This window comes from Poeciliopsis prolifica, unplaced genomic scaffold, assembly GCF_027474105.1.
Source record: "Poeciliopsis prolifica strain line A6 unplaced genomic scaffold, Auburn_PproV2 SCAFFOLD020, whole genome shotgun sequence".
In the NCBI taxonomy this organism is placed as follows: Eukaryota; Metazoa; Chordata; class Actinopteri; order Cyprinodontiformes; family Poeciliidae; genus Poeciliopsis; species Poeciliopsis prolifica.
In genome coordinates, this window is record NW_026562395.1 from 34,718 (window position 1) to 47,430 (window position 12,713).

At 37.4% G+C, this 12,713-nt stretch overlaps 1 protein-coding gene and 1 pseudogene across 1 annotated transcript; one reads left to right on the forward strand and one right to left on the reverse strand.

The window, feature by feature from the left end:
* Positions 1-4,499: 4,499 nt before the first annotated feature.
* On the reverse strand, positions 4,500-10,136 carry LOC129369273 (mitochondrial fission regulator 2-like; annotated as a pseudogene).
* A 91-nt stretch (positions 10,137-10,227) lies between these two features.
* LOC129368933 (armadillo repeat-containing protein 1-like) lies at positions 10,228-12,667 on the forward strand. Its single transcript, XM_055044109.1, has 7 exons — positions 10,228-10,302; positions 10,685-10,863; positions 11,196-11,287; positions 11,418-11,601; positions 11,678-11,794; positions 11,911-11,985; positions 12,059-12,667. Exons 2-7 carry the CDS (start codon positions 10,711-10,713, stop codon positions 12,155-12,157), a joined length of 720 nt encoding a protein of 239 aa, XP_054900084.1. The 5' UTR covers positions 10,228-10,302; positions 10,685-10,710; the 3' UTR covers positions 12,158-12,667.
* Positions 12,668-12,713: the final 46 nt, after the last annotated feature.

Below are 12,713 nucleotides of genomic sequence, written 5' to 3' on the forward strand. Positions count from 1 at the left end.
AACTTTTGCTTTTCACACACTTAAAATTAAGACAAATTTGGTTCGAAATATTTATCAGAGTTTTAAACTACACGCTACAAGCTGCCTGGTGAGCTTTTCAAATAAAAGTTCACATATTTATGTCAGTGGAATTATAATAGTTTCATGCAAGAATATCATGACAATCTGACAGACAGTTGTGTAATAAGTTTAATGAAAAAATTATATAGTGTTTAAAAGTCATCATGTGAAAATGCATGTCTTCTGGATAAAAGTAGGAAACATTGGAAGCTAACATTTAGCAATTAATAATTTATCAATATTGTATGTATTTAAGAAGAAATTTGAAAGGATTTCTGAAAAAGAGGTAGTTTTTCTTGAAATGCCATACATACCCTAAATTACACAATCACATATACAATCCTTATATATCTTTTCTTATACATAAAAATGTCTATTTAGACATTAGTTGACGTTTGTACCAAGAACTGTCACATAAGTAAACAGAAAGAGCAAATCTGTCCTGTTTTATATCAATGCCTGCCCTCTGTTTGCATGTTTTCTGCAGCATCCACGCTGCAGGTAGACTGCTGTAAATCTGTCAATACACTGACGTGACCCATTGCAATAATCATAAACAGGGCCTGCTGTTCCCTGTTAGAAAATGAAGCAAATAAAATAAAAATATTAACTTGTCATATATAACCTTAGCAAAAAGGTCATAATGGATGTGAAGCATGCTGTTATAAACACGAAAATATCATAACTCTTGATGATATAAGAGCAAAGATGTAACTTGCTGAGAGTATTATAGATTTAAGTTACTTCGTATCATTGCACAGACTTCACAGGTCATTAAAGTGGAACAGTTATTGTCTATGGGTGTCAGCAGTACCTTCACAATAACACAACACCGTTTCCTTGTTTCCAGGCACAGCTGTAAATTGGCAGTTTCACATACCTCGACCATTAAACAGGACATTTAACCATCCCGACTGCTCGCGGAGAACAAGTGAAGGCGACGGAATCTGGCGGCGTGTTTTCATGTCAGGAGAAACGCAGGAGAGCTCCGCATTCAGCAGGAGGAGAGCTGACGGAGCCCGAGCTGACCCTGTTTATTATAAAGCCAGCTGTTTCATGCTCTTCTCGTCAGTGACCTTGTTCACCCTGTGTGGGAGCAACAGGAGGCTGTTTAAAGAAAAACCTCGCGTGTTTTCTCCCGCAGCGCCCGTCCGCGTGCTCTACGTGTGTATTTGATCATGAGCTGAACCGCAGAGAGCGGAGAGGGGAGGGGCTGGTTGTAGCACCAGAGGGGAGGGACTTAAGACAGAGTGGACCAATCGGAGATCGGCAATGTCACAGCTTTCATTAAGATTGGTTGGTTAGAAATGTAGGTAAACAACATGGTTTGTATTATGATTACTACACTGATAAGATTTACTCAAGGTTTATTACCTTAATTAATTACAATCGGAAAGTAAAAGAAGTAAAAACAAAACATTGAAAGAATAGTAGAACAATTTAGCCATCACATAAAAACAAAGACTGAAGACAAGTTAAAATGATCTGATAAATGAATGCTACATCTCGAAGATAAAGAATTGTAAAGGTTTCAGGAGGTTGATTTTAGAGCTGTGAAAGAGAAATTAAATGATGGCTCAGTATACAGGTATCTGATGTCCAAAGCGGTCTGCATGGTTCATTCTTGACATATGAACCATGTAACAATAAACTTTATATTCAAATCCAAGACGGCCTCCTGCCTCACACCAATGATTACCAAATGCTTCATTTCAAACTATCTATTTCCTGATGTCTTTCAGGAAATAGATAGGTGGGAGCATATTGGGTGAGCAGCAACTGCCTGATTGACTTAATGTCATTTAGTACAGAGTCCATGTCAATATATTTCTGACTTGTTCTTGCATGCTTTTTAGTTTTGTTCAGTCAAGTTATATAGAACTGCAATACGTTCACTAAGACTAACTCAGATTTCTGAAAAAAAAGGAGAAATCTTCAATTAAAAATTTTTATTGAACTGTTAATCATCCTTGACCTTCCAACTAAGAGGATAAATAGATGTAATCATACAGGTGTAATAACACAACAAATAAGCATTGAATATGCTTATTAATAAGTTTGAGATTACAGTTTATACAAACTGAAAAGTTACAGGAAAGTTAGTTATTCCGTGGTTTCTATGTGATTCTCTTTGTGGACAAATTTCTAATGCTCAGATTTTAATCTTGCATATTTGGAAGTCAGGTGAACTTCTCAGGCTGTTTGTGCCTCAAGGATTTGAAGTACTAAAATAGAGGACAGACACACTTCTATGAGGTTTTGAAAAGTCTCCATAATAAATCTTTTATAGTTTTCAATGAATACTCAAACTTTTAATAAAGATCTTGTTGTTTAGGAATCTATTCTCTGAGGCACACAACATCACATGAATATCACTAACTAAACCATATCCAGAAGCAAGTTTTGAACAGTTTGGTCTTCATTTAAGGTGTGAATTATGAAACTGATTATATCAAGGCTTTATGACACTATAAAAGTTATTCTTCAGTGTCATGGGTGTATATTTATGTTGTGCTACTAACGTTAATATTTTAAAAAAATTGACAAGGGGTCTATAACCTTTACAATCCAGAGACCAATATTTGCTCTTATACCAGCTAAATAAAACTCATTTAGAAATGCAAATGCAGCATGACCTTTTGAAAGAAGAAAACAAACTTTTATCTGCTATAATACAGGCAATAAAATAAATGTTTCAAGAGCAACCACTTTCTCTAATTTTGGTTCCAAAAAAACCCAGAATGGATACATTTTCTCCAGAGCAATTGATATTTGTGGAAAAATATGCCAATATTGAATGAAAAAAAAAAAAGTCTAAAACAACATTATGTAAAAAACAAAAATTCCCTGCACAGTTTAGGACCCAGTCAGCCCATTCGTTTGCCAGAGGAGGTCACTGTTACGACCTTGACACTGTGCTTTGTAGCATTGTGTATATAAGGCAATACTTGGAACCCCTTTACATGCCTTCAAAGCTATATCAACCAAAAGACTGTGGGATGTTACTCTCTTCACTGACAGAATGTCTACCTTCTCACGGTCCTAAGGGTCTGGTCTGAACTGGGGAAAAGGTCTTTTCAGTAGGTGGCCTTTCTTCTGCCTGGAACCAGTTGCCGAATCTCTCAAGTGTCCAGGAGCTGATATCTCTGTTACTGTACGTAAAGTGTCTCCAAACACAGCATGTTGAGTATTCTTTGGACAGTAAGAGGACATTTGTAGATAAAGGCAACATTTTATATGCATTATGATCTGTAAAACAAAATTATTGGGTTGATTAGTGCAAGGAAAAGAAACCCAAATTTGCTTAGTGCTTATTGGATGACGTGGCCAAGTACAGTGGGTTGGATAAGGTGAACGGAGGAATGATGTTAGTGCATTTATTGCTGCCACCTAGTGGAAATGAAGAATGTTCCTTTCTTTTAATTTCACAAAACACCTTAGTCTAATCAGTTTTTCTTTTTTCTTGAGCACTTTTTCGTTACATGTAACCTTTATCACTAATAAATAGCATGTTGTGTCTGCCTGGGCATGACTGGAGTTTGCTTTTCTTTCTAAAAGTACGGAAAGGGGGTGACTGTGCGTGTTTAAGTGGTTTAAGAAACCTTTACTGTCTCCCTTTATGTATTAAAAACTTCAAATAAAAAGCAACAGGATTCAAAGTGGAAATATTTTTTAATTCTTAATGGCCCTGAGAAGTTTCAAAAATGTATTTGGAGAACAATCTCTGACAAAGAAGCATGATTGGGGGCATTAAAACAAGAGCCTCTTCTGCATTAAACAGAAAAGAAGGGAACAGAAATTGCCTCTTGTGCCATGTTGTACGATTTTGTCTTTTCCTAAAGGGAAGGCAGAAGACAACAACATAGCTAAAACAATACTATATATATAACACTTTTGCAGAAAAAAAAGAAGGATTTTATTGAAGACAATAGATCAAAGTTCTGTGGGACAACCTGTGCTATGTACAAAATGTACAGATTGTAACTGTATTTAGGGAAAAACAAGCAACAGGAAAACATTTGATGTAAAACAGTGCAAATGTACTTAAACAATAACAACTTTAAAAATGGCATAGAACAGACTTCTGAATATTACCTCTACAATTTTCCTCAGATTTCTGTAAGTATGAAGGTAGGTAGACAAAAGTCTGCCTGCTTCAGTATTTGATTACATTATAATTTTTTTTACAAACAATAAAATATCATGTACAAAAATAGAAGCATTATCTGAACCTGTTTAAAGTAACAGTTTTGAAAAGGTTCTCAATCCCAACACATACCAACAACAACAAATAAAAAAGACAGAATGAGACAAACGGTTATCAGAACCTCCCCTCAAAAAAGAAAAGTTAAAAAGACGTATTCAGTAGTTTCTGCAGAAATCTGTTAAGAAGCTTGTTTATTCTAGTGATGGTCACATGTGACGTAGCATGAGTTTAACTAGTTAATAAATGGCGACGACCTGACTGCGTCTGGTGTGATGGAAACCTGCAACAGAAGAACGGGGTTTTAATATTTCTGAGACAAGACGGTGAGGAAAAGGGAATTTGGGTTGTAACTGTGGAAACATACAGGAGGCGTATCTGGGCTCCAAATGGAGAGAGTTCCACTGAATTTTCTTTGTCTGAGGAAGTGTCGTGACGGTGCTGAGCAAACTTTTCTTTAGTGCCCGAGCAATCAGAGCGGCGGGGGTCATTTAGCAAAGCAGTTTCACATTTATTGCTTCTCCTCCTGACTGGAGTGCCTCCTGGTGATCTGTAAAGAAAACAGACTCTAATGTTTTACACAAAGCAAATTTTCTGCAGCAGTTAAACAATGGAATACACAAAAAATACTTCAGATTGGAAGTTCCAAATTCAAGAACTGCTTTCTCAAGGTCCTTTTAAAATACTTTTGGTGGAACAACAACTCAACTTTTTCTGGTATCTGAAGAAGGTGTTGTGGAAAATAATGCAATTTATTACATTTTTATAATTAATTTATTACTTAATTATCGCAAGTTCTGATTGGCTGAGCAGGTCCCATAACAACTCCTGCCCCAGAAGGTCTATCTGCTGCCTGAGACAGCTTCTGATACTCAGCAAAAGAGAGACAGAATAATCAACCAAGAAAACTTCTTTGAAAAGGCCAGGGGTCTCATGCATAAAGTGCGTGTGCGCACAAATAATGTGCGGCGCCATATTTTACGCACAAGCCGGCATATAAAAATGAACTTTGCGTCAAAGTTTGCGTAAATGCACGCACACTCTTTCGCTGGCGTGAAACTGTGCGGCAGCCATGCAAACTTTTTCTGCGGACCATATCAAACTACAAAGCGTCAAAACCCCTAAATACACTAAAATCTGATTACATTCATCGTTATTAGACCAAGAAGCATCGATACGATGTTTTAGGGATTTTTTTATGAATGAAACTGAACCGCATTATCCTCAGAAATAACCTAACACAGAAAATAAGAAAGCAAATAAAACGGATGTGAAAACTCATAGGATGTAAAAAATATATTTCCTCAGTTTTTGTCTCATAAAGATGTAACAGTGTTTCTGTCCAAAATGCATCCATGGGGTAATTTCATTCTCACTAAAAAATAAAAAAATGTTTGGATCATCAGATAAAGTCCAAACAGGTTTGATTATATATCTATTATTATCTGTGTAGATAATCATCAGGTTTAATTATCTACTTGTTTGTAGATAATCACACATGTTTAAGTACCTGCATAAAGGTGAGCCTCTAACTGTGGAGCACCTTGGCTCTGATGGAGCGCATCGCCAATGGAAGAATTCAAAGGGGCCGATTGATCATATTGATCTGCTGGGATATGTTGATCTAGAGCAGGGGTGCTCAAATCCAGTCCTCGCGAGCTACCGTCCTGCAACTTTTAGATGCAGCCTTACTCCAGCAGACCGAGATCAGCTCTGAACAGGTCTGGTAATGAGCAATGGCTCATTACCAGGTGTGTTGGAGCAGGGATGGATCTCATAGTTGCAGGATGGTAGCTCTCAAGGACTGGACTTGAGCGCCCCTGATCTAGAGTTTAGATTAATCCAGACTGATTATCCTGGAGCTCTGAGCAGAACTTATGGAAGTCCAGTCCAGCTGCAATCATCCTTCAGTGGAGCCGCCAACTTTGTGAATGCGCCTTTCTGGACAGAAAGCATCTCTACTCTTTAAATGTACAACTTATGCACATGATTCCACTATTTTTAATAAACGTCCATTTTACCCACTCAAATGACTCTCTGTCTGTCTTTCAATACCTGGCTGAATGCTCTGCTGTTCAAACAGGCATTTGCACAATCTCTTTATTTTCTGTTTATTATTATTATTTGTATTTTTTTCCTTTATTTAAAATGTATTATTCTTACTTTTTTTTTTTTTTGAGGTTATGTTATGTTCCCTGAAAGCACCTTTTAAATATATATCATTACAATTATTATACTGCTACAAACATTTTACGTTGCCATGGTTCTTGCTTCTCGTGGTGGCAGACTTCCAGGTATTTATACTAATTTACATATGTATTTATGGAGGCGACAAGTTCTTCTTGAGAACAGAACAAAATCTTACCTCTGAACTGAACGCAGTTTGACTTGATTTAAATCCCTCAGAACGTCCAGCATCGAAGGAATCAGTTTGTTTTCCATGTTTTTGCTGAACCCTGATTGCTGGGCCTGAAGCTGACCCTTATCAGAGTTGTTGTTCCTGCGCTTTTTGATCAGATCCATCACAGATGATTTCTCGCTGAAGGCGCTTTGGGAAGAAGGAGGCAATGGAGGAGGTGGAGGAGGAGGGGGAGGTGCATGAAGAGGTGTGGAGGTGAGAGTCGGGAGTGGAGCAGGGGACATCAGAGGTGAAAACGGAGCATTCTGGGTGTCAGTCAGAGCTGAAAAGTAAGGAAAGGATCATTAAGATCATTATTTTTAGAGTGTTTGGTTTGCAGAAAAATCTCAAATGTACCTGAGGTTGGAGCTGCAGTAACAATCATGGCGATCTGAGCCCGAAGCTTGAGCAGTTCACTCTCCAGCTGGGTGATCTTCTGCAAGGCTTCAGGATCAGCCCTCTGTCGCACACAGCCTTCTCCTCTTCTCTCAGCTTGATTCTGAGCCAACCTGGGAAATCTCATCAAGTCTTGACTAAAAATGCCATCTTTCTTTGGAGGTAAATGGTTCCTTAAAAATCACACACAATAATATCAGTAGTGCATTTCCTTTTAATCCTGCTATTAAAATATGTTAGCGGGTATACATTGTGTATACATTGTGCAAACATGTGTTCACTTTTTATAAAGCTTTAATTATAATTCAGAACTGTTAAACTTAATAAGCAGAGCACTGTTAGTCTTTCCTTTGTGAAATATTTAACAAACCTTGTAAGATTATAGCAGACAATTGAAACATAATTTGAAACTTTTGACAACTTCCGTTATAAAAGACACATATCCTGAATAATTCATCTGTAAAAAACAAATCTCTCACACGAGAATGGAAAAAAAAAATGCAAAAGCTGATGCAACCTCGCTGCATAAGTCTGCAGACCCTCTGTTTTTATTTTTACTGGTGTTTTGAATTGTGTAGAAAAATCTAGGAAGCATCCTATATCGGAATCTACATCACTTTCTACTGATGTTGCTCATGTTTTAGGTCATTGTATTGGTCTGATAAGAAATACTAGCTCAACATTAAAGGCCGATGTTTATTTACAATATGTTGCACTGGACCCCGTGTTTTTCAGAAGGGAATAGGGTTAATGATGTAGTACTTGTTCAGTCACGAGACATTGATAGTTATGCAGTGCATGGTTATAAGGATGTTCAAAGCAGAAAAGCAACGTAGGCAAACTGGTTGCTTTTACACAGTATTGAAAGTGTGGAAAGATATACGTATAACATCAGTTATTGGCCATAACTACAATATTAATAATGAACATTCACCCAAATTTTCAATCGATGCATCCTTACAAAATTTATAATTATCTACCATTTATCATAAATAATTCAAAATATTAATGAGCTTTCAAAGTTAGATTTATAACCAACTGCAATCATAGAAATGACTGAACTCTGCAGTTCATAAAATTAAGTACATATTGTTTTGCTCTTTTTAGTTTAACTTTTTTTTTACCGACTATCACTAAATAAGTTTCTAGTTTAATTTGTGTTTTCCTAATATAAAAACAAAAGGAAAAAACAATTATAGAAAAAAGAAAAGAAAAAAAAAAAGCATTTTGTCTTCTGATGCATTGTCATTCATTCTGTACCTGGTTCTGGCAAAGCTCTCCCCCTCATAGTCAAACACCCACATGACATCTGCAAATGTTGGTATGGCAGGTGCATCAGCTTCTACCTCAATGTATCCATGGGGCTTATAGGTAACCAACGGGATCTGAGATAAAAATAAATAAAAAAAAGTCACATAGCTAAGATTCTGAGAGGAATTAATTATCATATTATATGTTTTTATCCAACTCTAAATATTTTAAGTGATTTTTTTTTTTTGTCAGTAAATGTCAGAGAAATGGTAGGAATCTACATAACTTGAATACATAAGATTACAGAAAACCTTTCTTGTGACCAAAAGGATTCTTAATTAATTAAAACAGAAACCCTAATTGCACATTAGGAAAAGTAATTACTGGATCAATTAAGAAAAGCTACTATGAAAAACAGAGATTGTGCAACTATCTCGAGATAAACACCACTTTATGTTCTAATTACCTGAAAATGAACACGTGGAGTGGGCTTCAGTGGGAGATTCGTGCCGATCATTCGTACAATGCTGCGATACTGACCGCACAGCTGAGTGTCCCACACAGGAACAAGCTGCAGTCAGGATGAAAAATAAGTAAGAAACAAGTTAAATGTGACACAGCGGTGAGAAGAGAGATTACAAATGTTGCATTTATTGAGCTGCAACAGGACTGCAACGTCAGCAGGCTTACCATTTCTGGAGGTACACCAAAATAGTCCAGGACCATCCGCAGCACATAAAGAATATCCTCTACTAAAGACATGGCAAGGACTTTTTCCTGCAGCAGCTGATGACTGCAAAGCTTCTGTTTCTGCTGACGGATAAATGGTGAGGGCAACCACAAAGAGAAGTCACCTGAAATGACCACATAACACACCCGACCAAGTCTTGATGGCATCAAATTCCAGAACGCAAAGACAGACATTTTAATGCAGAATAAGCTCATGTTCTTACAAAATAGATCTATCCAAATCATTCAAACAAATTCAATCAGTGCATGGTCTATTTAAAAGGTTAAAAACTTGTATACCATATATTAGCACACATTTATAGGGGCATGAAAAAAACAAAACAAAACAATCCAACACAAAATCTTCATAAAATTATTTGGAGAGGTTTAAAAAACAATAATAATAATGTGAACGGGTAACTGCATAAATTCAGAAAGAATGTCAAGCTTCAATGCTTTTATGCTGATTGATGTGTGTGTAATCAGTATTATGCAGGAAGGACAGGACTCTCTTCAATAACGACAAAATATTAAAACAGAACGTGAGAGACAACGAAGCAGATATAAAACTGGACAGAAGGCAAATATTCCATCTGCAACGTTGCTGAGCTGGTAATGCAAACCCTTTTAAGCTGGTGCCATTTTAACCCAAAACATGGTCACAACACATGGTCAAAACATGGTCACAACCAACATAATTTTAATAGCATACGGTCAGGAAATCTTTCAGATCTTTAATCATCCTCTTTTAAATTAGTTCAGCTGAAAACCCTGATATTTTTAGATATCGGAACTAGAATATTACTTTAAGAGAAAAGAAGTACTGTCCTGACTGAGCACTGCAGTCCCGCAATGCACGGGGAAAGCTGCAGAGGTCATCAAAAGTAAAGTACCTGAAAACGCCGCAGCGAAGATGAGGTTTCAAAAGTATAAATCACAAGAACTTACCGTCAACTCTTCCTATAGTCAGAGAAGCCACATGTTAATAGTCAGGCATCTCCTCAATCCTTTGCCGAAATTGAAATTAAACCAGTTTAGAAAAAGCAGTTTGGTTCCTCACGCGTCTAAGCAGCACATCCGTAAAGTCAAATAATGCCGCAGTAACAAAACCCTTCCTGATTGGCTGCAGATTGAGGAGTGGGGCAAATATCCAATAGGAGAGAGCGACTTACAAACGTTTGGCACCGTATGTCAACCAATAGCTCGTCGCGAGAGGAAACCCACCAAATTTGTATTTTTCTGCACGAGCTACTTCTTCTCTTTGGTAAGGAAACGCATTTATGTTCCTTTAATAACGTCTATTACATTGTGGGGACCTTTATTGAATGTAATTAGCGAAGGTTCATTGTTTAAAGTTTGAACAATCAATGAAATGTATTTTAAGTCGCGTAGTTTCTTAACAATGTCATAAGACAGTAGCGTCGTTAGCTTGCCATAATGGAATGCAGAGGATCGGATCGTTTATGTATATTTTACAAATAACCCTTTTTCCAAAGATGAGTGTTAAACTTTACTATTTGATCATATTTATGTCTTGTCTCTTTTAAAATAAGCCACATACTTGAGATTTAGGCGCTTCAAGACAACTCTTTCCACTTGGTTTTGACGTCAAAAATGGCCGGATTGTCATTGAACGTATCTTCCAGTTTCAGGTTTGGCCAGATTTTCAGACATGATGGATGCACTGTCGGTGGTGTGTCAGCTGCGGGACCTGGCGTCTGAACCACAGAACCGAGCTGTGATTGTCCAGGACCAAGGTTGTCTTCCAGGACTGGTTCTCTTCCTGGACCACCAGAATCCAGAAGTGTTGTTTGCAACCCTGCAGGTACAGAAATGTTGCAAAAGTATTGATTTCCCCTTAAAATGTTTTAGATACTCAAAATATGTATATCATTTGTTTTGTTTTTTTGTGCTACGTGTATTGTAAAGTATAAGGACATTAATAAATGTTCTCAAAATGTTTTATCTCAATAATTAAGTGATGATATATCCTGTCCTCCAGAGACATAAACCACCATAATTTGTATTTTTTTTGACTGTTAAATTGAAAACCAGTCAGTCATATTGAACAACCCAGTCTTTATTGTTTAAGAAATAAAAAATGTACAATGCATGATTTTTTTTTTTGAATTATTATTTTTATTTATTTGTGTTCAGACTCTTCGTTATCTGGCTGAATTGCCTCTCAATGTACCCATTATGAAGAATGAGCTGGGTATGATGGTGAGCTTGGAAAAACTTATCAGGAGGTAAGGAAATTTGACAATATTAAAAAGATAATACATTTTTATAAAGGTGATACTTTTATGCTGGAAAATGTGGCATCACCCAGTGTGGCTTATCAATACAGTAGATACAAGTGATGTTTTTTCCCCACAGGGAGGGCCTGTCTCTTGATATCACAGCTCTGGCTAAAGAGGTTTATAGCATTCTGAGAGCACCTGCTAATCCAGCACCACGCACACCGGAGAGGGAGAAAAGAAGGAAGCCCCAGTTCTTTATCAATTCTACCAACAAGAAGGCTAAGTCTGTGACATTACACATCCAGGGGTTGGACAGCACCGTAAGCTTTTTAACTTATTTACAATCTGATTTATGCTTCATCTCGTTTACTCTTGCATTTTCTTGCTGCGTTCAAGCAACAAAGAGGCTTATGTGAAGAGGCTCTTCTGAAAGTCAAAGGGGTGATCAGCTTCACTTTTCAAATGGCCTCAAAGAGGTGCACAGTCCGCATCCGTTCGGACCTTCCCACCGAGGTAAAGAGAAGGCATTCAACTTTATTTTGTTCTGGTTTATGCCTGATTGAAGCCCGTCGAATGCAACCAGGAAAAAAAGTGGTGCATTTTGTCTGAACTTGTGCATTTTCTGTCAGAGTCTGGCCACAGCTATCGCTTCCACTAAGGTGTTGTCGGCTCAGCAAGTGGTGAAAAACGAGGCTGGAGAAGAGGTGAATATCATTCAAATAGAATTTCTGCAAATCCAGACTGAGCTTTTAAAATATTTAATATCTCTTCCTTCAGGTTTATGTCCCTCTGAACTCTTGTGGCGCTCAGGTGCCACAAAACGCAGACATCCCAGACTACCTCCCAGAGGACGAGGAGCCCAGAGAGGGAGGTTGACAAAGCACTTTCCCGCACCGCAGCTAAGAAGATTCCAGCGGGAGCTGGCTGAATGCTGCTGCTAGTTTCCTCACAAAAACCTTCTACTGGTGAAGCTCTAATTTTGTCCTAAAAATGTCCATCTAGACTCCCTCTTCTCATTGCTGAGATGGAGTCCTCATACAAGCTGGAATGTTTGCTGATATGAGGGGTTTTGTCGAGTCTGCCATTCAACAAGCAACTACAAAATCATTGCTTTGTGTATGTACAGATTTGCTTTCTAAAAATCTTTCAAGCTAAATGAAAGTAAACTTGTGTATGTCTCTTTCTTTTTTGTGTTCCATTTACTTTGGACTTTTTAATTTGTTTTTGCTTGGCTGCGAGGGCCGTTCGAGGCTGCTTGCAGCTTTAATTTGTTTTTGCCTTTTCTCAGCATCGTTTACCTCCCAACATGTCAGTCATGTTCATCTTACTGTCTTACTGTTTGTGACTACTTGAACTGGTTTATGCTGAAATAAATGTACAAAAGATTGTCTGTATTGTTTGTGTGCATTGCCTCTTTTGCTCTAAGAAGTAA

Bases quoted from the DNA above. Each gene is read 5' to 3' on its own strand.
- LOC129368933 (XM_055044109.1), top strand. From the start codon at position 10,711: ATGATGGATGCACTGTCGGTGGTGTGTCAGCTGCGGGACCTGGCGTCT. The intron at 11,795-11,910 runs GTAAAGAGAAGG...ATTTTCTGTCAG, and splicing joins GTTCGGACCTTCCCACCGAG to AGTCTGGCCACAGCTATCGC. The intron at 11,986-12,058 runs GTGAATATCATT...CTCTTCCTTCAG, and splicing joins AAAACGAGGCTGGAGAAGAG to GTTTATGTCCCTCTGAACTC.